This window comes from Schistocerca cancellata, chromosome 2, assembly GCF_023864275.1.
Source record: "Schistocerca cancellata isolate TAMUIC-IGC-003103 chromosome 2, iqSchCanc2.1, whole genome shotgun sequence".
In the NCBI taxonomy this organism is placed as follows: domain Eukaryota; kingdom Metazoa; phylum Arthropoda; class Insecta; order Orthoptera; family Acrididae; genus Schistocerca; species Schistocerca cancellata.
The window spans coordinates 700475570-700502201 of record NC_064627.1 but is presented as its reverse complement, the minus strand read 5'-3'; the positions used below and the strand labels follow the sequence as shown (position 1 = coordinate 700502201).

The 26632-nt window shown below is 42.5% G+C and overlaps 1 protein-coding gene across 1 annotated transcript in view; it reads left to right on the top strand.

Moving 5' to 3' along the window:
• Positions 1-26632, top strand: part of LOC126157769 (ATP-binding cassette sub-family C member 4-like) — a 275373-nt gene that overhangs the window by 150342 nt on the left and 98399 nt on the right. The window contains exons 11-12 of the mRNA XM_049916397.1: positions 3522-3705; positions 3787-3930. Of these exons, the coding sequence (XP_049772354.1) occupies positions 3522-3705; positions 3787-3930 (328 nt within the window). The remainder of the gene's footprint in view (positions 1-3521; positions 3706-3786; positions 3931-26632) is intronic.

Below are 26632 nucleotides of genomic sequence, written 5' to 3'. Positions count from 1 at the left end.
ACTAACACTCGAATACTGCTCGTCAGACAGGGATCCGTACCAGATAGGGCTGATAGAGGAAGACGCAAAATCGGAATAAGAGCAACACGTTTCGTTACAGGTTCATTAAGTAAGTGCGAAAGTGTCACGGAGACTCTGTTTGTAGACGTAGCAACAGACGCAGTGCATTAGGACATCGTTTTTATAAAATAGATCTGAAGATGGTCATTATAGACCGAAACCGGTCATCTGTTGACAAAAAGTTTGTGACCATAGACGTAAAGTATGGAAATGCATTAGTAACTGACGAACGAAGAGATGGCATTCAACGTTTTACTTGTCCTGTTATTTCTAGTTCAATTTTTCATGTCAAAATCATTGTGATGACGGTGACAGAGAAAATAAAGCATCCTCCTTTTCAACGACAGCAGATAAGTTTATGCATTAAGGATAAAACAACTAAATGGATGACTACAGCTGAGCGTAATAATATCAAAACCAGCAGCAAAATATAGTAACTTAGCTTCCAGCCAACAAATTAATTGCTAAAACTTGCAAGACTGCTTTAGAGTGTTCGATGTGCTTATAAATGCTCAAATAATTCGCTCGAGTGTGCCAGCCTTTGCATTAATCGTATTGAACCCTTCTAGAAAAACTGAAGTGTTTTTTTTTTCATTTGACAATAAACATTGGAAGTTAAATTAACATAAAAGGAAGTAGCTTTAAAATGTTTTAGTTTGTCAACCTTATTGTCTGATGGGCAGTTGTAGTAAACAATTGTGAGCCTTTTGAGTTCAGTAAGCCAGTAAGAAAAAAGCTTTTTCGTACAGGTTTGGGCAACATCATAATTTTTATGTGATTTGGTGATACATAGCTGCCTGGGAGTTTTATATCCTCGTGACACATTACGGACTTCTTCAGCGGCAGCGTAACTTTCTCTCTCCCATCTGTTGCGTTAGCAATTGATTGTCCTGTAGTGCTGCATATGTTGGTTTCCTATCCATAAAACGGTGACATGAAGCAACGCATGAGGTCCTTCTGCTTCTATCTACGGTTTTAAATGAAATAAAATTTACTTTATTAGTGTAGACCGTCTTACCCTGGAGAGGAACGTGATGCAGGGATAACAATTTTATTTTCATGTCTCACAGTGTCAAAGGAATTTCGGAGCAGCGTCGCATTCTATCCCTCACACTACTGCTATCAAAAACAAGTGTAGGTGTTCCTAAAAATTATGATGTAGAGCTTAGTTCAATTTGCGATAGCTAACACACGTGACAATTAAAGTTCAATAAATTGTTTATAATCCTCATAAATATGCGCAGAAGCCCAGTCGGACTTAACTGATATACTAATGTTAAATTCTATTAGGTCCCAGCACTATCTAACTGTTCTAACAAGTTTCAATAATTTTCAGCATACGGTATGGATCCCAGCACTGCTCTCAGTGCTGAGTCCCTTCGAAAGTCAGAAGTATCCTAAATTGTTTATCATGTGGGAAACATCGAGTCCCTCTGAAGGAGTATGTAATGAATTTATTGCTTTTCATTAGAAGTACTTTACTAACGCGGCTAAACTGCAGCCAAACTGACAAAGATACTGGCACAAAAGCGTTTCGAACATCATCCTCCCAATATTCGCACCTCATGATTCGTATTCTTTAATCCCACTATGGGTCTCTAATTGACGCAAGCCTTATTAACCAGACTCGAAAAGTTCATATGTTCTGAACAATACATGATATTTACAAATTAACTGTACCATGACGTACATGCTTAATTTCTGATCAAACTGGGACGAAACACTAGGCATCTAACATAAACACTGTACCGCGATTTTTCCGCATTACAGGGCGTCTCATCTGTGGGAAAAATCCGCCTCTTTCCAGTTCTGGACTAAGAAATGACTTAGCACATCTGGATCTCGTGTACTTAAGGATATTAATAATACGCATTTAGCTTATCTAATTTTGATCTTAATTTATATAAAAGCACATAGATTTACGTTTATATCCATAGCTATCTCTTGATACGAGTGCGTGCTGTTGTGTGTAACATTCTGTTACTTATGTAGCTTCTGAAAAGTAATAAAACATGGTAATTAGTTTCGTGCTGCCACCAGCTAAGTGAAAAGTGTGAATAATCTAATGAATTTCTTTATTGAATATATTTGTAAATACCTCTCACCAAGACACATCTGTTGACACTTCGCTGAGTGTCGTATTTGTTTTATTAAAAGGATGAATTAATTTCAAAAATGCAGCAATGAAATCTGCGCTTTGATCAACTGCAACTCTGGAAGCGCTGGTGGAAACGAGTATTTCCGTCTCAACTCTCTTTTTTATCTGCCGTTTTTGCCTATTGAATATATTTATTCTTGCGTGAAATATAAGGACTAATAAGAGCAATATAAAATGCCACTGGGCCACTTTTACAGTCTATCTGAAGCTACCAGTTCTTCAGTTTTGTACAGCGACTCACCCTTCGTAAATGGACAAACCACCATGTGGCCGCTAGCTGTAATTCTGCTGTTATACCGCTGTCATACTGCTCGTGTATAGCAACATATTGTTTGAAGAGGATTTCACCTCGTTACGTCACACACTGTTACTTTAGGCAGTAATTACTGGCGTCAGTGAATGATTGTAACTTCTCATAATATTCTCTTCCAGTTTAATCAAAATTGTATGTGGAATTCAGGTACCCATGACGAGACCAAGAAATTTATAATATTGCAAAATGATTTCGTCCCTAATACTGAAGCTTTAGTAGGTACCATATAAAAATAATATTATTAACATGTCCTCGGAATATTTTGCCGAGGCTTACCTGAATAAAATCTTCTCGGCACTAAGATGTTACACATAGAACACCTAATAGGATCTGTTAACTATTATTTCTTGAAGTGTTCAAATGTTCAAATGTGTGTGAAATCTTATGGGACTTAACTGCTAAGGTCATCAGTCGCTAAGCTTACACACTACTTAACCTAAATTATCCTAAGGACAAACACACACACACCCATGTCCGAGGGAGGACTCGAATCTCCGCCGGAACCAGCCGCACAGTCCATGACTGCAGCTCCTTAGACCGCTCGGCTCTTCAAGTGTATCGATGCTGTAATTCTGGTACCATAATGCTCTATCTTCATGAACCTACAACACAGCTACCTTACTTAATCGCCAATGGAAATTTTTTTAGTTCTTGTGTTTCGTTTTTCCCGTCAACAAATATCTTCAGAGTGGATGTCACATCAGATTAATCTGCAGCATATTGCGTATTGAACGTACAACTTACATTTTACACATCATTTTCTTCCCAATGGGAAAAAACAGATACTTGCCGTCGGCGTGAATACTGCATATGCATCGTATGGCTGGACTCATTTTACGTACACAATACGAAAACTCGACTGAAAATATCTGCAACAACACCGGAGAGAAGGTGCCTCACGACTGTTACATCAAATGATATACAACAAAATTGCATATTATTAACGTCGAGTCACTTAATGCTGTAATACTTCCATTCTTCTTTTCACAGAGCAGTTTACCGTGAAGCGGATATTTACTTGCTTGATGATCCTTTATCTGCGGTCGATACTCATGTTGGGAAGCACCTCTTTGATGAATGCATCACCTCCTATCTGGGAGGCAAGACCAGAATCCTGGTAACTCACCAGCTTCAGTACGTGCAGGGAGCTGACAACATCGTGGTGCTCAACAAGGTAGGCCAAAGTACTCCATAACTGAGCTGTATGATCTTCCTAGGTTAACACGTATGGGAAAATAAGAATTATTTACTACAGGGGAGGATAGAACAGCAGGGCAGCTTCGACGAGATCCTCCAGAGCGGTGTCAGCTTCTCAAAGCTGATGAGCACTTCGGAGGAGGACGGAGACACGGATCCAGCGAGTATGAGGCGCACGCAGAGCACTCGAAAATCATTGCTGGTAATCAAGGGCACTTTCATCTTATAAAGCTGAGTTCGTCTGCTTGCTCTCATACTAATTTTGTTTACAGGTAAGCGAAAACAATTTTAATCGTTCGATGACTGTTGGATCTGAGAGGAGTAACATGATCACCTACGAGAGAAAAACTTCAAATTCGTCTAAAGTGGTGAGCCCAGCTGATATATTAATGGTTATTTCCCACTCCTAAGTTTTAAATTGATTAATATTCGTAATAACAGATCGGCACTTCCGTGGTTATGCAAAATGTTTTCCATCTTTTGTAATGAAGTATTTATTATGTTAGGATATGTTATAGACAGTTTTGAGGATGGTTACCACTGAGAGAAGTCAATAATCTAAGAGCAGTTTTTGTGATGGTGGAGTAGACTAAAAGAAAAAAAATCTATCTAGGGTGAACTTTTTGTCTTCGCTTCTATATCAGCTATGTGGCAATTTATTGCCTACAAGGCTATCAGCACCCGAAGATACCTAAATCCCGAAAAGTCAGTTTGAAATGTTTCAACACACACATATGCATAGTACGTGTAAAGTGCAACATTATGTAAGGAAATAAAATATATTTTAAAGGAGCCTTGGGCCTAATCCAAATTGTTGTGTCAAGTGTATGTGACTGGTCGCATACAATAAAACCTGGAGGTAGCCTGCATTAAAACCTGGGTCATACAACTCTACTAATGTGTGATATAACCTTATGTAACGAAATGAAAGTAGAGGATCACTAGGAGTTAAAGCCCAAACGTTGCATTTGTGGAATTCATGACATCACCATCAGCATTTCTGGAATCATCGATTTGGTGCTCAGACAGTTGTTATATTTCTCTGATATCAGCATCAGCAAACACGAAATCCCCTCCACCCCTCCCTTGCAACAAACAATTTTTTTAATATTCTGAGCTAGTACAGCTGTTGAGAGGCATGCTGCTAGGAAGAGCTCGACTTACACCTGGTATAATTCACGGTAAATGATAACAGCCAAACAGTTGCAGGATAAAGATTTATTGAAATCCTTCAGACGGTTTCGGTGTATCTAAATATACCTCCATCAGAAGCAAAAATACACATGAACAGGAAGACACCTTCATTAGCAAAAAAATTAGCAACATAACTGAAATTCGAGAAAAAAAAACACTTATAGCTTTACGTATCCATGAAAATTACCAAAGTATTACAAGCACAAAAACTATTAGCCGCTAAAATCACATCCTGCAGTGGAGGTGCATAAAACAATCGAGCCAAAGGTTTCGTCAGTAGTTAAAATATCACCTCCATCTGAACAGCATAATTATGAAGATATGGTCGATGCGAACACGGCATATTATCAGTTCAAAAAAATGGCTCTGAGCACTATGGGACTTAACATCTGTGGTCATCAGTCCCCTAGAAGTTAGAACTACTTAAACCTAACTAACCTAAGGACATCACACACTTCCCTGCCCGAGGCAGGACTCGAACCTGCGACTGTAGCGGTCACGCGGTTCCAGACTGAAGCGCCTAGAACCGCGCGGCCACACTGGCCGGCCATATTATCAGTACTTAGCCTGTGAACTAGCTTGAAGAGGGTGTGGAAGCACTAGGGCAGACAGTTCCACCGAGAGAGGGCACTTGTGGTATGCGCGAGACACTCGCGCACATTAAAACTCAGGCATACATACTCATGCACATCAAAATTTTAAAGGTTGTGTTAATTCAAACCCTCTGTCTTAATAAATAAAACATATCAGAACCATTTAAAACACCTACATACAATAGAAAGTATGAACACCAATTTGCTTGTGTCCTAGTGTCAAGTAGGTGAAGCTTGCGCTAAGGAACACATCTAACGAGAGAGGGCACTATTGCTATGCACGAGAATCTTGCGCAAATTAAAGACTATGATACATACTAGCGAAAAACGAACAAAATGTTATAGTAAATCGAAACCATCTGTCATCATGAATAAAAAACACAGCAGAATCATTTAAACCACACATACCCATCGAGAACCGCGAACAGCAATCATCAAAATACGTAAAATCCCAACAAGACAGGAAAGAAGCATCTCACCAGCATCAACAGATAAGAAAACTTGCTTTTAGTCAGCCAAACTATATTACGTTAGAGCAAGAAGGGGTTTGAAACTATCGAAAAATTTTTTGTTTCTAACCTGCACCTGCTAGTTAAGAATAAATCCATCTTTCTGAGATAAATGTTTGAAAATTTCTAATTCTTCGAACAGGTCCAGTTTGTAACCCTTACTCACTTCGGGTAGCAATTCTACGTCATCGAGTTTACGTGGCATATGCTGTAAGAGCAATAGATGTTCAGCAAACGTGGAATTGTACACGTTTTCCCCGTTTTTACCTAGCATGTGTTCTTTATATCTTACTTTAATGGGTCTACCTGTCTGTCCAACGTAATACACTCCTGGAAATGGAAAAAAGAACACATTGATACCGGTGTGTCAGACCCACCATACTTGCTCCGGACACTGCGAGAGGGCTGTACAAGCAATGATCACACGCACGGCACAGCGGACACACCAGCAACCGCGGTGTTGGCCGTCGAATGGCGCTGGCTGCGCAGCATTTGTGCACCGCCGCCGTCAGTGTCAGCCAGTCTGCCGTGGCATACGGAGCTCCATCGCAGTCTTTAACACTGTTAGCATGCCGCGACAGCGTGGACGTGAACCGTATGTGCAGTTGACGGACTTTGAGCGAGGGCGTATAGTGGGCACGCGGGAGGCCGGGTGGACGTACCGCCGAATTGCTCAACACGTGGGGCGTGAGGTCTCCACAGTACATCGATGTTGTCGCCAGTGGTCGGCGGAAGGTGCACGTGCCCGTCGACCTGGGACCGGACCGCAGCGACGCACGGATGCACGCCAAGACCGTAGGATCCTACGCAGTGCCGTAGGGGACCGCACCGCCACTTCCCAGCAAATTAGGGACACTGTTGCTCCTGGGGTATCGGTGAGGACCATTCGCAACCGTCTCCATGAAGCTGGGCTACGGTCCCGCACACCTTTAGGCCGTCTTTCGCTCACGCCCCAACATCGTGCAGCCCGCCTCCAGTGGTGTCGTGACAGGCGTGAATGGAGGGACGAATGGAGACGTGTCGTCTTCAGCGATGAGAGTCGCTTCTGCCTTGGTGCCAATGATGGTCGTATGCGTGTTTGGCGCCGTGCAGGTGAGCGCCACAATCAGGACTGCATACGACCGAGGCACACAGGGCCAACACCCGGCATCATGGTGTGGGGAGCGATCTCCTACACTGGCCGTACACCACTGGTGATCGTCGAGGGGACACTGAATAGTGCACGGTACATCCAAACCGTCATCGAACCCATCGTTCTACCATTCCGAGACCGGCAAGGGAACTTGCTGTTCCAACAGGACAATGCACGTCCGCATGTATCCCGTGCCACCCAACGTGCTCTAGAAGGTGTAAGTCAACTACCCTGGCCAGCAAGATCTCCGGATCTGTCCCCCATTGAGCATGTTTGGGACTGGATGAAGCGTCGTCTCACGCGGTCTGCACGTCCAGCACGAACGCTGGTCCAACTGAGGCGCCAGGTGGAAATGGCATGGCAAGCCGTTCCACAGGACTACATCCAGCATCTCTACGATCGTCTCCATGGGAGAATAGCAGCCTGCATTGCTGCGAAAGGTGGATATACACTGTACTAGTGCCGACATTGAGCATGCTCTGTTGCCTGTGTCTATGTGCCTGTGGTTCTGTCAGTGTGATCATGTGATGTATCTGACCCCAGGAATGTGTCAATAAAGTTTCCCCTTCGTGGGGCAATGAATTCACGGTGTTCTTATTTCAATTTCCAGGAGTGTACTTGGGGCAGTCGTTACAAGTAAACTTGTCAACTCCGGATTTAGTGCCAAGTTCTTCCCGTGCCCCAATAATATGAATCACTCTTTGTTTTAAGTTATTATTTACAGAAAAGGCAACTCTGTAACCGTATTACTTCTGTAGGAGTCTCCTTATCTTGCGTGATACGTTCCCCAAAAATGGAATACAAATAAAGTTATTGTCCACACTCTTTATCGCCATGTTATCTCCTAAGGTTGAACATTTTACTACTGGTCAATTAACATAGGGTTGTATCCATTGTTAGTAGCTATGGATTTTACTATTTAGATATACGGAAACCGTGGTCAAGGATTTCAATAAATCTTTATCCCGTACTGTTTGGCTGTTATTATTTACCGTGAAGATTTTCAACAGTTGCTGCTTCAGCCATGTTTAAAATTTTGCTGGTACAATTTTTGTTTATTATAACACAACTGGTTTCGTGGATTAAAGCCACATCGTCAGGTGCAACCTACACAATAAAAAGCAAACTGCAGTGGACATTAAAATTAATAAAGGAATGGAGCACGTCTTTACCTTTCACTCGACATAGTACTCATGATATTCTCTCAATAGTAAAATTTGACTAGGAGCGATGGGTGTGCATATGATCTTTTAATGGTGTCAGTATATTTTAGACATTTCTTTTTTAATTTTAATATCCACACAATTTTGTGACATTGTACTTTGCTTTTTATCACATAGGTTGCACCCAATGATGTAGTGTTAAGCCATGAAATCAGTTGTGTTTTAATAAACAACGCTTGTACCGGCCATAAGCAGAGTTGCTCCCAGCGCCATGCTTTCCCATCTGGCCGGTGGTGCTACCATCATCAGGCTCTCAGCCATTTGTTTTGGGGCCTCAAAGTGCTGACATTTCAGTCAATGGAGTTCAGCCCTCCCCCCCCCCTCCCCCCAAGCTTCGAGCAATTACAATTTTTATAATTTGATTGTTTGGATGCTGTCTGTATTTTGCCCAGTACAAAGTGCTACGAATAGTGATCAGTTGGGAAGAAGAAGACTATCAGTAAGTATTTTGTCCATCAATCTCAAATTATTATTATTATTATTATTACTATTACTATTTATGTTTTTTTCTATACTTAGCATTTTGTTAGCGTTGTTACAGATGAGGACACACAGATGATCACATCTCAACTGAAGCAGTAGCATCAGTCGTTCTCCATAGGATATCTTCCTCATCTTAAAGACGTGGTGTCATTTGACCATGACCTAGCAGAGCCTAAGCTGCAACCTGAGCTTCTGCTAATTACTAGCAGAATACTGCTACTCACCAATATGTACAATTAGAGCGTTCAGTGTCTCGGTAACAGAGTGCAGTATGCATGGTGTGAATGGGACTATCTGTGTACTATGACAATGTTCATAGAGACGAAGGTGACGACCGATTACCACCCATGGTATACCCTTATTAATATTAGTATGTTAAAGGGTGAAGTGTCGATTGTCAACATGTATAAGGAGGCAGTGGTTTGAGTTAAAATCTGTAGTTGCATTCATATACACTAAATATTCAATTGTGGTGCATTTAAATAACTTGCACAATATTTTACTGACTCAGCCACTGGTGTCCTTTTATTGGAGATGCATACCATGACTTTATTGACTATTTGTGTGTGCACAGGGTGAATATAAATCAATTAAAATGGTGTATAAATGCCTGAGTTCATCCAACACCTAAACATGTATCTGAAAACCCTGTAAGCACAAATCTTATGGAGGCCAAATGTACTGAAATAATGCATGTGTATGTATGAGGGGTATTCAATAAGTAATGCAACAGATCTTTCTTGTCTCAGGCAGTTTCTATTGAAAAAAATGCGGAATTTATTGTGGGACGTCCCACTTCAGACCCTACAATTTCATGAAGGTCCGATAAGCGGTGGTGTTATAAGTATTCTTAAAAATGACGTCGTAAGAGAGGTGCATTCCAAGCTATAAGCTGTCATTGAATTTCCTCTGGCGTAAACCTGACCATCACACGTATTCATTGGCACTTGCAGGCTTTCTACGGAGACCTGGCAGTGAACAAAAGTAAGGTGAGTCATTGGGAAAGGCGCCTGTCATTATTTCAACCAGGTTGTACAAATCTGTCCGATCTCCCATGTGCAGGCCAGCCACACACAGCAGGAATGTGTGGATACTCTCATTCGGGATGATCGCCGCACAAATTGATATCTGTGTTGGTAGTGCTGACAAACTCGTCCATCAGTTTGAGTATGTGCCCTCTGGGTTTCTCTCCACGTAACAGAATACCACAAAGACTAACAGGGGACCATCTGTGCAGAATTGCTTGTTTGCGCATTGTGAGGCTGATTGTGACAACTTTTTGTCGAACATTGTCACAGTCGATGAAACACAGGTTCGTCACTTTGAATCAGAAGTAAAACGGCAGTACATGGAGTGATGCCACATCACCTCTCCTCTGAAGAAAAAGTTCAAAGCTGCTCCCTCAGCCAGTAAACTCATGGCGGAGTTCGTCTGGGGCTCTGAAGGAATTATTCTCTTTGGTATTCCCTTAAAACTTCCGGCCTGTCAGCCTGGAAGTTTTAAGTGAAGACAATACCGGCCATGAAAGCCTACACTTTACATTCTGTTTGATGATCTGTCTCATGGTGCAGCGACTGCCTCTGAAGTGTGTTATGCTACCCTCAGGACATTTAACAGGTTCGTGTGTTCGTTGCCACAAAAATGCAAACGAACTTGTTCTTCTCCATGATATCATATAGCTTTACGCAACCCTATACACCCGAGATGAGTTTACAAAATTTCATTGGTTTGTTCCTTCTCATCTACCCTACAGCCTGGACCTTAGATCTTCCGACTTCAATCTGTTTGGCCAAGTGAGTGAGGCACTCTGTGAGAAGTAGTACGTGTGCGGCGGGGCGGGTTCAAATTGTGGCGTATATGTTTCTTTGTTCACTTATTTTCGGCGTACTGTGCACTATAAAAGTTCCATCTACCTCAGTACGGCGTCAGATCACCAGCCCGGTTTTCTGCATACGTATATACTGTTCAGACAATGTTAAAAGCAGCGTTGAAGAAAAACACCGTCAAAACGTACGTTTGCAAAGTCCGCGTAAACTCTCGCGGCAAGTTATCCTGTAATATAACACAATTTTCGGGTGGAGAGCAATTGCTTCATCTCTTTAGAAAAATGGCAATATTCTGCAACGAGTTCTTTTATTTCCTTAGGTTCAAAATTAAACACTTGTCATCAGCCCGAATTTAATTAATGGATAACATCACTGTCCTCAGTTCACACCTAGTACACATGCAAAGCAGCCAGAAATGTACTTAAGTCCAACCCGAATTGTTACGCGATCTACAGTCAATAGTCTGCTGCAGTATCTCAGTTTCGCTACTTCTCAGCTGATTTCTAATAAAGAAATTGCTCGCCAACTATTCCATAAACGGGTGTGAAACATACAAAGGCCGAAAGTTAACAGGCGTTTATCTCTCTAACAAATCACTTCACCAAGCTCAAATTTTCATAATCTGTCCGTAAATGCAACTTCTTTCATGGCAATACAATCTGGACACGAGAAACCACTAACTTCTTCATTTTACTCATAATGTAGACGGACACGTCCAACATGACCTGCACGTCCGATAGCTAGCCAGCGCCTGACTGACTGCCGTTCATTCCAGGGCATATAACTACTTGCAATGCGTGGGAAATGCTTAACTATGATTGGTTGTTGAAAACGACCACCCAATCAAAACAATCCTTCGGGTTCTTTTTCGCGTTAAAACTGTCTTACGCCAATCAGAATTCACAGATGCATTTACGTCACTCCATCATACAAATATTAATAAAATGTTTAACAAAACCAAACGAAAAGAAAACTAATCTTTAAATAAATTTAGAGAATTATTATTCTGCAAATGGCTATTCTGGCTGCCTACTTACAAAAGCAAGTTCCCTTAGACAAATGTCATCAGCAAGGTGGGGAAAACACAGCTTTCCCATGACACAGTTACGTAATACTGCACATCATATAATATTGAATCTTTACGTATGTCCCACAAACACACTCTCACTCGCTCTCATTTACTCACACAACAACACATTAAATAAATACTGATCTTTTCTGAATTTTATATTACGAAAATTAAAAATAGTTAACATTTTTATTTATTCGAATAAATTGACCTGACATTATGTGAACTTCAGTAATGATTCCAAATGATACTAAAAGACAAACTGTTATGAGTCCCAGCTGACTTTAATCTTACAACTGTCGGTTTGGGGTGTTTTAGGTGATTTCCTCTAACTCTGAAACCATAACAGATAGAAAGCTGAGATTCTTACACTATCACACAAAGGACAGTATATTGACTTTTAACCAAATTGAATAATATTTAATATAGTTTACTTAGATTCTTAGGGGCTTGAATATTCTGTCGCTCGAATTGACACAGGTACGCTTCCCACGGCTAGGCTAGTGACAGGTGCGAATGAGTCACGCTAAGATACAAGCGGCTGTTTTTATCACTGCCAACGGCTCCAAAGCTACGAGCCGTACTGCAGAGTAGTGCAATAAAAGCTACTGCGTATTGACTCGCGACGTTACACGTGATGACGGCGAGGTCATTGATGTAGCAAGAGTTTGGCTTCGATGCCGACCAATAGAATGGTACCTGCAAGTATATAGGCCCTCGCAGTAAGGTGGCGTAAGGTTGTCGCACTGGACAGATGGTTTTGTAGCTAAAAGAGTGGGGAATGATATAGTGTGTTGGAGTCCTGCATAAAGCCTACCTCCTTTCAGGAAAAAAAATTCCATTACCTACGGAAGCCCCTCTTATGGGCAGCTTTTGGCCTGAAGATGATTCAGGCCGAATTCAGGGCATATAGAAAATAAATATTTTGTCAATGCTGTAAAACTTAGTGATTTTGTCGCTCTTAGGGATATTTTCTCGTATGTTTAGGCAGATATTAGCAATTTCCTCTTTACAATGTGTAGCTGGCGTCAGCCAAGACAATTATGACTCATCACGTCTTTCATGCTACACCCACTGTCGCTGGAAAGCGTTTTTTTTTCAGTTTTAAAGCGGAATTGTACCTGCCTATTAGGTAGAGCGTTCCCAAATTAGTGAGATATTTGTTTTATCGAAATGTATTAACAGATAGAGTAAAACAGGAATAGTACACCAGTACCCGCACAGTGATAGCACCGCCCTGGCCCGCGCTGACTGCTACCGCCATACAGGAGCGCTGCACAGTCGCTGCTGGAGTACTCACTGTTCTTCGTCTTACTGCGCCTGTTAATACGTGGCGCTAAGACAAGTAGACTAATGTGGGACCGTTCCACCAAACGGGCTCATAAGATTTCGGTTTCAAAATCTTTTACTTCGTAACAGGAAACAAACCGACCCTTTCTGTCGACACAGGGCGTCGCACGAAAGAGTTATGAGCAGAATTTGTTTGGGCTGACTTCCAGCTACGCACTGCATCAAGTCGGTTTCCAATACCTGTCGACACATTAGAGTGAATGCGCCTGGCGACTCTTATGAAGGCCATCAGGTATATGTGTAAATAAATAAATGTTGTACAGAAGAAATTGTTCTCATTTGTTTTCGCTCTACAATAACTTTCTTGGCGAAAGGATTAGCGTCTTTTATGAAGAACAGCACTGATATGAAAAATTAACTTGGGATTTATTATCATTAACAGTAATATTTTCATAGTTATTTGCAATAGGTTTTTAATAATTACTCTTTTCCTCTCAAAAAGAGATTGTTTACGTGTAGAGCTACGTTACACTAATAAAATTCATTGTTTTATACGTGACTATCAGCATTTGATGCTTACATGCAGATGTACATCATTGAATTGTATTGTATGGAACTGTGGAACTGGGCACCTAGAAACGATGGAGAGGCTTCGTCCCCATCGTAGCCTGCAGTGGTACACAGCCCCACAACAGGCTACAGCAGTCCACTCACCCCACCGCCGCCCCACACCGAACCCAGGGCTATTGTGTGGTTCGGTCCCCAGTGGATGGCCCCGGGAACGTCTCACAACAAACGAGTGTAACCCCAATGTCTGCGTGGTAGAGTAATTACGGTGCACGCATACGTGGAGGAAGTGTTTGCGCAGCAGTCTCCGACATAATAATTGAGGTGGAATAAGGAGAACCAGCCCGCATTCGCCGAGGCAGATGAAGAACCGTCTTAAAAACGATCCACAGACTGGCTGGCACACCGGACCTAGACACTAATCCGGCAGGCAGATTCGTGGCAGGGACCGGCACACCTTCCTGCTCGGAAACCAGTGCGTTAGACTGCACAGCTAACTGGGCAGGTCGATGTACATCATACTAACACTAAGAGATGAGGAGAGCGATTTAACAGACAATTCATTGTTTTATACATGACTAGCAGAATCTGATTCCTTGTCTGCAGAGATACAACATACCAACACTATTCATTCTTTTATGCAATAGTTACATGAATGAAAGCAGCTGATTATTAACATATATCACACTATTTCCATAATTGCTATGGATTTTTGTAATCAGTTTTTACGCCGTATGGAGACTAGCAGCTGCAGGTGAAGAAAAAGAACCACACATACATGCATTCACGTGTATGCATATATATAATATATGCAAGCATACAAAGTGTGTGATAAAACCATGCATATAGTAAAATGTGCAGTGCACCCTGTTGTGTCTTAAACCCTGCATGGGAGACCTGAATATTCCAGTAAGTTATGGGTGAGGTGGTCTGTCTTTTATGGTATATACCTATGGGCGCCAACTTAAAATAAAGTATCTGGAACCTAAGTAATTTTTTAAAATGGAAATGGGCTCGTGTGATAGATTACATCAGCCTATACTGACAAGTTCATTGCTGCAAACAGCAGTTATGATTATGGTTCAAAAGTTGCAACACATTTTGCTTGGAATTACAGATTTGACTGTTCTCCATGAAGGCAGTCACGTAATATGTATGAGATGTCCCTCTCAGTCAACGCACATTTGAAGGTGCTGAATGCGATTGCCATGCTCTTGCACAAGTATATCCACAGAAATGCTGGCACACACTTCTCCAGTGCTTTGCTCCAGATCGTGTCTAGATCTTATTTCCTCTGCATATATGAGTTCCTTTAAATGACCCCAGAGATGAAAGTAGGTGCTGTGAGATCAAGTGATCTGGGTGACAATTCCTCAGAACCACATTGGCCAATCCAATGACCAGGAAACTTGCCACTTAACCACTGAAAAACAACTGCTCCATATTGTGTGGAGCCTCATCCTGTTGCAAGTAAGAGGGGAAACTCCCATCTTCTTTCAGAACTAAGGGAAACACCACTTCTTACAGCATTTACAAGTAGCCTTGAGCATTTAGGTTCTGGTAAATGAATATGGGCATCCCATATTCCACACGATACCAATACCTTTACATAACCAACAACCTTCGAAGGTTCTATCCAGTGGGGATTTTGGTCACTCCAGAATCTGTGCTTGTGATGGTAGACTTCACTACTGACAATAAAGTTTGTCTCATCACTGAACAACATACCTTGTGCAAAAGGCAGATCTCGTTACTCGCTCTGGGTCCCAAGTGGAAAACTGCATATGCCTGTCTGGGCCATCCCATGCCTGATACTGCAGCAGATGAATCTTGAATGGGTGCCATTGATAGGTATGAAGGATCCATAGGATCGATAACTGGCTGATTCTACAGTCCGCTGACAAATATCATTTTCTGCAGTGTGGGCTCTTCACAAGCGACGCCAAAACCATTGCTGAGGTTGTCTCATCAGTAGTACTGTTTGGATGGCCACTCCGGGCCTTGTCAGCCACTATGGTCCCAGTTTCTCGGAATTTCGAAATTAAGCACCTGCAGTGTTGTGTGAAACTGGAGATTGTTCTTGGTGCCGATTTTTAAAATCAGCTGCAATGACAAGGAAACACCGTTCTCCAGGCATCAAAATGACCTCATTTCTTTCCACCTTGGTCAATGAAATCATCAATTAACTGCAAAAAAGTGTTGTAACTGTTGATTCGTAACTGCTACTTCGAATATGTTTACAGGAACGAAACTGTCAGAAAATGCCCCCTTCCCACTTAAAAAATTTACTAAGATTCAAGATGGTCGATTTTAAGATGGCGCTCATGTTCAGTACTTAATGTTAAAGATAGACCACTTTGCCCGTACCATACTGGAATATTCAGGTTTCCCCATTCCTGTAAGGTTTTTGACATAACAGGGTGTACTGCGATTTTTGACTCACTGTTTATTCCATGTACACACACACACACACACACACACACACACACACACACACACACACACGCACACACACAAATGTAAACGGAAAAACAAAGAACTCAGTCACTCGAGCATCTGCACGGATGAAGCATTTGTCGTTATAGCGCGACGAACCGCCTTTCAGTTGCAGTGCAGTATGTACCACACGGTTTCATGATCAAAAGACTACTTTGTACACCATATGTAGAGCAGTATCCATCACCGCTACGCAGGCACTCGTTGTAGTCTTCGAAAGTAAGAGTGTGTAAAGCCACAGGATGCACACCCTTAGCCTGTCTTTGGGTGGCACTTGCATTCATACTGCATGCATACTGAAACCTGGTTGGTAGGTACTCAGAGAGCGCGCAGGATAAGGTTATGATTGTGGATGGGGCCATAAACAGTTACTGTAAGTTGCACAATCAAACACAGAACTTTACTTTTCCGAGAACCATTTATTTACACATTTCTTTAAAATATTACAATTAAACAATACAGTTGAAGGGCCAGTTAAAGTAAACTTGAGGTGCTTTCTAGGCTGAAGGCCCAAAGCCACACCAAAAACAAGAATGGCTGAAGGCCTGGCTTAGAAATCAAAAGAAATTAAAAATAGAAGATAAAAATGTTTTTCCTTTTTAAAAAAACATGCAATTGAAAACAATTAGCGGATGAAGACCTACACTACACGTCTGAAGGACAACTACAATTAAAACATATTAATAAACAATTTTTACAACCAAGAAATTTCTTTTTAAACTTACAACAGAACGGTCGGAAATCTAATTAAAGAAATATTAACTTATTGCATGGCTGAAGGCCACAACAAATTTGAAACAATGACTGAAGGCATGAACAACAAGTCAGACAAACAATTTAAATAAACCCCTTCCTTCTTATAAAAAATTTTCCTTTAAAGAATAGACACGACTGATGGCCTTATCGAAAGGGGTTCACGTAAATACTCTGCTGAATTCCACATACAACACATCGAACCACTAACGGCTTAGGGCCTGGATTACAACAATTTCAGATAGAATAAATTTTAAGAAAAAAATTTTTAAAAAATCAATTTCAAGATTTTAATTTAACACAGCTGAAGGTCTTTAAGTAAAATTTAAAAAGAACTGTATTAATACATAGCCGAAGGCCTCACACAATACTTCAAACAAAAATGAAAATCACCTTCTAAAACAAACAGAACAAGTGGTGCTCAAGTGTCGCCCTGACAAGGTAGCTCAAACTTAAGGTGAGGTGAGACAGGCAGCCAAGAGTTGAAGTTAAGTAATCGGATGGCAGCTCAAACTAGGGACAGCCCAAGGACCGACCAACAATTTCACCAATTCTCTTCCGTCCGACCAACGGCACAAAAAAAAAATGGTTCAGATGGCTCTGAACACTATGGGACTTAACGTCTGAGATCATCAGTCCCCTAGAACTTAGAACTACTTAAACCTAACTAACCTAAGGACATCACACAACACCCAGTCATCACGAGGCACCAACGGCACAACGATGGAAAATATCGGCCGAGGACGAGAATACGAACAGCACTACCTCTTCAGAAATTGGCGTCTAAAACATTCAAGTGAACAATAACCACTGTAAGCAAAATATGAACCAAACAACTTAAAAGGCTGTCGAGCTACACGCCGTGCCGCACAGCATCAAGACTACGAGGTAAGGCACACTGCCGGGAAACTACGTTAACGACCAGGGCAGGTAACTGGGGCGTTAACGGCTACAGGGCAGAAAATACTGCTGGTGAACTTCACTGGCAAGTAACAGTCAATTTAATAATTAATCACAATATAGGAAGACGGCTGCGAGATTTTGCCGACTCCAACACATCATACGTTGCTGCTAGCCCAAACGTTCCAGGGAGCAACAACCTGCAAATGAATGAAGAGATGTCACAATAGTTGAGGTTTCATAACAGGTTAACTGATCATTCAACTTCAGTGTTCAGTTTCGGTGGGAAACAAACTTTGTCGCTCTCGTAGCTAACGCCTCGCGATCCAATAGCGCGTGCACGCTGCAAGTGGTCCCGGCCTGGCCTTGCGCCACGCAGACTTCCTCGCTGCTCCATCCCAACCGACTGACTCAATCCAGCATGCATACACTATTAAAATAACTACTCAGTCAAACCACACAAGCTACACACGGTTCTGCGAAACACTTCCATAAACAACTCGAACAATACTAAAACCAGTCACTGTGGAACAACTAGGAGGAATCACAAGTCGACACACACAAAAGCCCGGAAGTGGTCGGCGACCAAATACACATCATCCGATGAGACGACCGACCGAACGACCAACCAGGGTCATCCCTACTGAAGTCATGTGTGCCAGCAACGGTCGGGTGAGTCATGGCTGTCTGGACCTCACTGCTGCTCCATCTCCACTGAAATGCCGACACACGACGACCCGGAAATACTAGTGGTCGCTCCAAAGATAGTACGACAATGCTCTTATCGACAATCGCTGCTGCTGCCACTCACGGGCGGACAAGCCAGCAACGACGGCCGCAGTGGCCACGCTGTTCTAGGCGCTTCAGTGTGGAACCGCGCGACCGCTACGGTCGCATGTTTGAATCCTGCCTCGGGCATGGCTGTGTGTGATGTTCTTAGGTAAGTTAGGTTTAAGTAGTTCTAAGTTCTAGGGGACTGATGACCTCAGATGTTAAGTCCCATAGTGCTCAGAGCCATTTGAACCAAGCCAGTAACTTAGTGACGCAAGTAAATCGAATACGAAATGGGACTGTAGTACTGCAAAGACAAGGTGCCAAGCAATAAACAACACGAGCCGCGCACAGCTGACATACATTTTCGATTTGAGCCACACAAACTCTTCAAGCTGCGAACCATTTATCTCGTCTTTCATCGGCTCGGTAACCTTCTTGTTCTGTGGTGTTATGCTGAAACGATTACTGGCCATAAATCTAGGCGTGTCGAATTCCTCGAGATTGTACCTAATTACAATAGATGAAACTGTCTGTTTCCATGTAAGATAACTAGGAATCAGCGAAGTTTGGTTTGCAAACTCGTGGTGGAATTGGTACGTGTGGAGTTTGAAGAGATACAGAATACTCATACTGAAATCGATAGGCTTCATAAACTCCAACAGAACCTTAGCAATCACCTCAGCGACTAGCCCTTAATTGAAGATTGTTGCCCATTTAAAATTTGGCCTGGCGATGTAATCTATTGCCCTATAACGCCTATTCCAAAGGTAAACTAAATGAATTTCACAAGGTTTTCGAAGATTCTGTATAGTTTTACCGAAAACTGAATTATTCATTAATCAATAAAGACCCTTTTCAAAAGAGCCGTCTTTTCGACATTAACATAAAAGTACTCCTTCAGCTAGGGATGCTGCTTGAAATAGGTATTATTGGAGAATCTAATAAGTCGCATCCCAAACCTGACAGCTTTGCTGGAGTTTCATATAATCTAGAATGTATCTCTGCTTGTTCGCCAACATGATTATCAGCTTATGGACAGAACCACTGCACGGGGCTAGGTACTTCGGACATAGCAGCAAGTCACTGTGCATGTCACACACGGATGGGGTATTCCAGATGTGCCTCCAGCATTCACAGCCACATCTTGGACCTCTTCTTTCAGTTTAACGATTTGATCTACAGACAACCATCAGAACTCTCCAAGCAGCATAGATTGTTGCATGGATTACCCATAGAGAATTTTTACATCCAAGTAAAGGATGTCACTTAAATAGTCAGATGGATTGTACTCCTCCCCACTCATTCACGGGTTGTTCATCCTTGCATACCTGTGCATGCACTTGGAAATTTCCTTGCGAATCCCGCATTCGAAAAAAAGCAACCTAGTAACATTGGTCAACAGTTTCACATTGATATCTATCTGATTCAACACTGGATGACACGGAAGTCCTGGCGTAGTGTAATAAAAGGTAGGATCCACAGTGTATGTGACCACGCAAACAGTTGGAAATTTTTAATTTTATTTGTTTATTTATAGGCATAATCACATTCTTATGTCTGTGTCATAAGAATGTGATTGCGTCTATAAATAAACAAAAAAATTCAAAATAATCAATTACTCACTCCATTGACAAAAATGTCGTTTTTTCCAAAGTTGGAAATTTCTCAGAAACGTCTATGAGCAAACGCTCATGTGTCTCCGTGTACAGTTTATCATATATCTCTCAATCAGAGATGTTGAACTCCTGCTGAACATTCACCATGTGCCTGTACCCCACATCCATTATGACAGTGCCTGTTAGTTTGGTGGTAGCTTGATCGTTCTGGGAAATGTGGTTTCACAGTGACTCACCATCGACGTATCCATCATCACGATATGTGGTTCTAGTCACATGCACGTCCTACCAATGCATTGTTTCAGCAAGTTTCTGAAGAGGCCCATATACGAATCGTAACGAATCTAGGAAAAGGAGCGCTAATCATACTATGATTCACTTGTAGAATGAAATGCTCTTTTCTACATCATCAAATATCACACTGACTTTATCATTCTTTCACCAAAAATCACTCTAGTGCTCAACAAGGAAGTGAGCATTACATAGACTCAAATTATGGAAGAATATCGGTATGTCTCATGGCAGTTGGTACTTCAAGTCACATGCGTGGTGAGCTGCACCACAGAACTCCCGCATTATATGACACCAGTCTCTACATGGAGTTTTCGCTTTTCTACCCAGTGGCAATTGACAAATATGACATTCAACTGTTTGCTCATATACATTCCCCTGCGTTCTGGACATTGGAATGTCTTTGTCATAAACAACAACTCATGTTTTTCGAGCTCACTGAGGAGCCATCTTACAAGCTCATGCCTAATGCGTGATTGCAATTTGTTGAGACTGGAGTCATATGAGCATACAACTTGATACACTGCCCCCATAAGATGCATGTCTTTCTGTGAAAGTGTTGTGAGAGACTGTGATCACCTTCACAGTACACCACAGGAACTAGTAAGTACTCAAAGTCAGCATACACAGTGAAGGGACAGGTTTCCTGGTGGTGAGAATTTTTAAACTATAAAATCTTTTTATTCTCAGTGGACATTTCCACACATACTGGTTCCTGACTTACGCCATCAATCGGATGTCCTTCTACACACTCACATGGTAAAATAGTTTAGGCTTCCATGGCAGAAATGCCTTTCCTTGTGATTGGAGAATAGCAGTAAATCTACGCGTTTAGGATGCTGACTGACTACTTTGGAAAAGCAGAGGGGTCCTATTACTTTATGCTTCACAACTTGTGTATTGCGCTTTTTCTTATCTGCATTCAGCCTGTAAACATGAACCGAATAATTAGAGTTCTGCGTCTCGAATTTTGGTAGATCTGGGATTGTTACAGGAAATCACATGCCTTCAATGTTATAATGCATGCAGACATTAGATGTCTTGTATGTATTTGTACACACTGCATTTTTCGAATAATTTATATCTCAAGCCATAATCGACAATGCGAATCAATATTTGTGCCCTTTTTCGATACGCTGGAAATTAATACGTGCTTTCTTTAGCATCGGGCAGCGGCTTGCCGCAGTAGATACACCGGTTCCAGTCAGATCACTGAATTTAAGCGCTGTCGGGCGTGGCCGGCTCTTGGATGGGTGACCATCCGGGCTGCCATGCGCTGTTCCTATTTTTCGGGGTGCACTCAGCCTCGTAATGCTAACTGAGGAGCTAGTCGACCGAATAGTAGCGGCTCCGCTCACAGAAAACTATCAAAACGACCGGGAGAGCAGTGTGCTGACCACACGCCCCTCCTATCCACATCCTCATCTGAGGATGACATGGCGGTCGGATGGTTCCGATTGGCCACTTGTGGCCTGAAGACAGAGTGCTTCTTTAGCATTTTCTGGAAGAGGGATGAAGCTGGACTACCCATTAAAGGGATCAAAAACATGTGAGTACATATGAGGGTGGGTTGTTGGCTGAATGTCTTCCAGATTCTCTTGCCTGCATATTTAAAAAGCGGCTCAGTATGATGCTCTCAGTAAAAGTTCCATACCACTCTGCAATTGATTCATGCTTGTGGTGAAAGAAACGTTGTATCATTTGAGAGATACAGAGGCGAGTGTGTGTGCTGGGCCTTACTCCAGTTCACTGCTACTAGCAGCACGCCATCGTACCGCGCCTGTGGGTTGTATAAAAAGCATTGAGCCGTAATCTAAGGATGAAATTAAAAATTAAAGTAGCTTTTCCAAACTTTGTCAACATATGCTTCAGTATATTAATGTTTAAATTGTTACATCTCAGAGTGATCAGATGAATATGTTACATAAAAAACAGTGTTTTAAGAAAGAAACAAGGGGAACTAAAGAATAAGCTAGGAAGCGAAAAATTGTTCAAGATGTGCCAATGTATGTCAGAATTAACTGTTACGAGTCTCAGCTTCATTGGAGCAATACTTCGGTCAAAATCTGTGTTTTTACGAAAAATTGAAGGCGATAAATATTTGACTTAGATATATGAAAAGTGGTATGAAACTTCAGTTTGATATTAAAACATTAACAATGTGACCCCATTAAGCTACCTCTAACAGTTTTCAACTGATTTACTAAAAACCAAATTTGGGACAAAACTTTTCTTGTTTGTAGTAGATTAACTATGAGTTATATTAATGATAGAAAGTTTTAATTATAACACTTGATTACATCCATTAAATGGTAAAGTTCCAACAAGCTTCAAGATGTTAATGTAAATAACAATCAATACGAGGTCTCTTAAAGTTGTAGCTCAGGTGTTATGTTCTATTGTCCGTTCTGCTCAAAAAATTATAGATGGCACAGTTTAAATACAGTCCCGCTAAAAAACTTTTTCTGTAATTAAACTCAGTTTAACTCTATTCATATAAGAACTACGAAGATTGTAAACGGATACACAACAGATTTATTAAATAATATGTGTCCGAGAAAGAGGCTATTTAGATGCTGCTACCTGATCATACAGTAGATGACAGCAAATGTTCTCTTCGGTCGTCCGCTGCGTCCATGTATAAATATGGCCTGAAAGGCAATGACACCGACTTCGAACCCACCTATCCATCGATCCGTGTCTGTCAAACGCTGGCTTATGCGCTGCCTCGGATGACGTCACAGCCAGGCTGCTGCTAAACGCATGTTTTCGGTACAATTAGGAAGTGAACTCTTGAGGACTGTACACTGTCCTGGATCGCTTAGATTTCACCGAAGTAACTGCTTGTGCGCCGCCCGTAGTGCTATCCAAACCGCGTGTTAAGTGGTGAGATTATTTTCCACGTTTGTGGCGAGTAATTAATTTTGGTTATTAGAAGTCCGGGCGAAAGATCCTTTGATGGGGACTTACTGTAGAGGTCGCTTCTGAACTGCTTATAGTGCTGTTTAAGATAGAGACATTATTATTATTTATTTAAATTGGTTAGACCCATAGAGGATCACACAAAGCAAACTACTATCTGTGGTTGCCATTTTCTCGTCCCTCCAAAATTGTTTCATCCTCTCGCTATGTTTAGCTCGACATTCTTCCGTCCATTTTCCAGTAGATCTTTTAGGTTTTTCTTCTGGTGCAACCTCCCTGCAGTGGATCCGCTGTCTGAAGATTTTTCTGTGATGACTGCGGATGTGATGTTGGCATTTTTGAAATCAGTTTGAACTTGTTTGATCCAGACTGTTGTCGTTTTTAGTTTCTGTGAGTACATTAGAATTTTCTTTGTTTTCATCCCGTCTCATGATGTGTCCATAGAACTTCAGTTGTCGTTTGCGGAAGTCTGTTTCAGTGTTGGAGTATTTTTCTGTTGTGTTTGAATGTAGCCGATATCCTTCGTCTGTGACCCAGGATTATTATTATTATCAGAAATATTAGTAAGTGGTGCGTGTGAAATTGTATTAAATATATGAACCCGTTAGCAGTTATAACTCTTATTTGTTATCATAGTTCCTGATACCGCTGAGTAAATAGAGTGTAGAAGCATTTCTTTCAATGAGCACAAGAAGAATGTGGACTTGCAGACTGGAAACTATGGTCTGTATGTTCTCCATCGCTTTCTGGGTGACCGCAAAAATGGTTTTCAGGCTCTCGTAAAAGACGGCGACGAGCGAACAAATACAATATATTTTTTTTTAAATTAAAATCCATCCGCCACCCCACACCCAGTGATACCACACCTTACTTCCCCAAAATTTCGACAATGCTTTTTTTCTCTGCAGCACTTCTGCCTTCTTCCGGAGGGTGCGTCAGCTGACAGCACAGAACAGTTTCACACGTGATGCTGGTTTACAGCTTGTCGTTGATGATTTAGAGAACTTCCATTCCAAAACTGCTCTGCAAGCATGAAGGAAGGTAGCTGGGCACCTGCATGCAGTACACAAAATCTTCGGGAGTTCCGCTAATACTGATAAATGCGGTATTTTCCGCACCAATTGATCGACACAACTGTATTCTCTTTGTCTGACACTTCTTGAATGTATGAGTTATTACCTGTAGCACTTCTAACTACACTCCTGGAAATGGAAAAAAGAACACATTGACACCGGTGTGTCAGACCCACCATACTTGCTCCGGACACTGCGAGAGGGCTGTACAAGCAATGATCACACGCACGGCACAGCGGACACACCAGGAACCGCGGTGTTGGCCGTCGAATGGCGCTAGCTGCGCAGCATTTGTGCACCGCCGCCGTCAGTGTCAGCCAGTTTGCCGTGGCATACGGAGCTCCATCGCAGTCTTTAACACTGGTAGCATGCCGCGACAGCGTGGACGTGAACCGTATGTGCAGTTGACGGACTTTGAGCGAGGGCGTATAGTGGGCATGCGGGAGGCCGGGTGGACGTACCGCCGAATTGCTCAACACGTGGGGCGTGAGGTCTCCACAGTACATCGATGTTGTCGCCAGTGGTCGGCGGAAGGTGCACGTGCCCGTCGACCTGGGACCGGACCGCAGCGACGCACGGATGCACGCCAAGACCGTAGGATCCTACGCAGTGCCGTAGGGGACCGCACCGCCACTTCCCAGCAAATTAGGGACACTGTTGCTCCTGGGGTATCGGCGAGGACCATTCGCAACCGTCTCCATGAAGCTGGGCTACGGTCCCGCACACCGTTAGGCCGTCTTCCGCTCACGCCCCAACATCGTGCAGCCCGCCTCCAGTGGTGTCGCGACAGGCGTGAATGGAGGGACGAATGGAGACGTGTCGTCTTCAGCGATGAGAGTCGCTTCTGCCTTGGTGCCAATGATGGTCGTATGCGTGTTTGGCGCCGTGCAGGTGAGCGCCACAATCAGGACTGCATACGACCGAGGCACACACGGCCAACACCCGGCATCATGGTGTGGGGAGCGATCTCCTACACTGGCCGTACACCACTGGTGATCGTCGAGGGGACACTGAATAGTGCACGGTACATCCAAACCGTCATCGAACCCATCGTTCTACCATTCCTAGACCGGCAAGGGAACTTGCTGTTCCAACAGGACAATGCACGTCCGCATGTATCCCGTGCCACCCAACGTGCTCTAGAAGGTGTAAGTCAACTACCCTGGCCAGCAAGATCTCCGGATCTGTCCCCCATTGAGCATGTTTGGGACTGGATGAAGCGTCGTCTCACGCGGTTTGCACGTCCAGCACGAACGCTGGTCCAACTGAGGCGCCAGGTGGAAATGGCATGGCAAGCCGTTCCACAGGACTACATCCAGCATCTCTACGATCGTCTCCATGGGAGAATAGCAGCCTGCATTGCTGCGAAAGGTGGATATACACTGTACTAGTGCCGACATTGTGCATGCTCTGTTGCCTGTGTCTATGTGCCTGTGGTTCTGTCAGTGTGATCATGTGATGTATCTGACCCCAGGAATGTGTCAATAAAGTTTCCCCTTCCTGGGACAATGAATTCACGGTTTTCTTATTTCAATTTCCAGGAGTGTAGATTCAGCTCCTGTTTAGCGTTCATAATGACCATTTATCATCGTCGAAGAAGTCAGTTAACCCTTTCACGCCAGTGTAGTGATAGCTGTGGACGCGAACCAGTCCAGCCTCGGCGTGCACGCTATACAGTGAACTTTTCCTGTTCCCCTCGGTACTTTTCTATCCCTGCTTTCACACTCGTAGTTCAGTCACAATAATAAGACTTTATGTTAGATACTTATTTGGGAAAATATTTATATATACATTCAATGACCTTCATTTTGAATAAAAAATTTGTTCTGGATCTTTTAGACAATTCGCGTAATTTTTTCACTGTTCTGTCACACCTGTGGTTTGGGACACAGCACTGGTGGTTTGGGTGCTTTATTATTTAAAACACATAATGTTACTTCTGTTATCACATGTACAGTAATGTTTACTTTTTATTTGGTTCACATTTCATTTTAGTACATTACATCACCCCCCCCCCCCATACACACACACACATGAACTATGGACCTTGTCGTTGGTGGGGACGTGGGGAGGCTTGCGTGCCTCAGCGATACAGATAGTAAGACAAAGGGGTATCTATTAAGAGGCCAGACAAACATGTTCCTGAAGAGGGGCAGCAGCCTTTTCAGTAGTTGCAGGGCAACAGTCTGGATG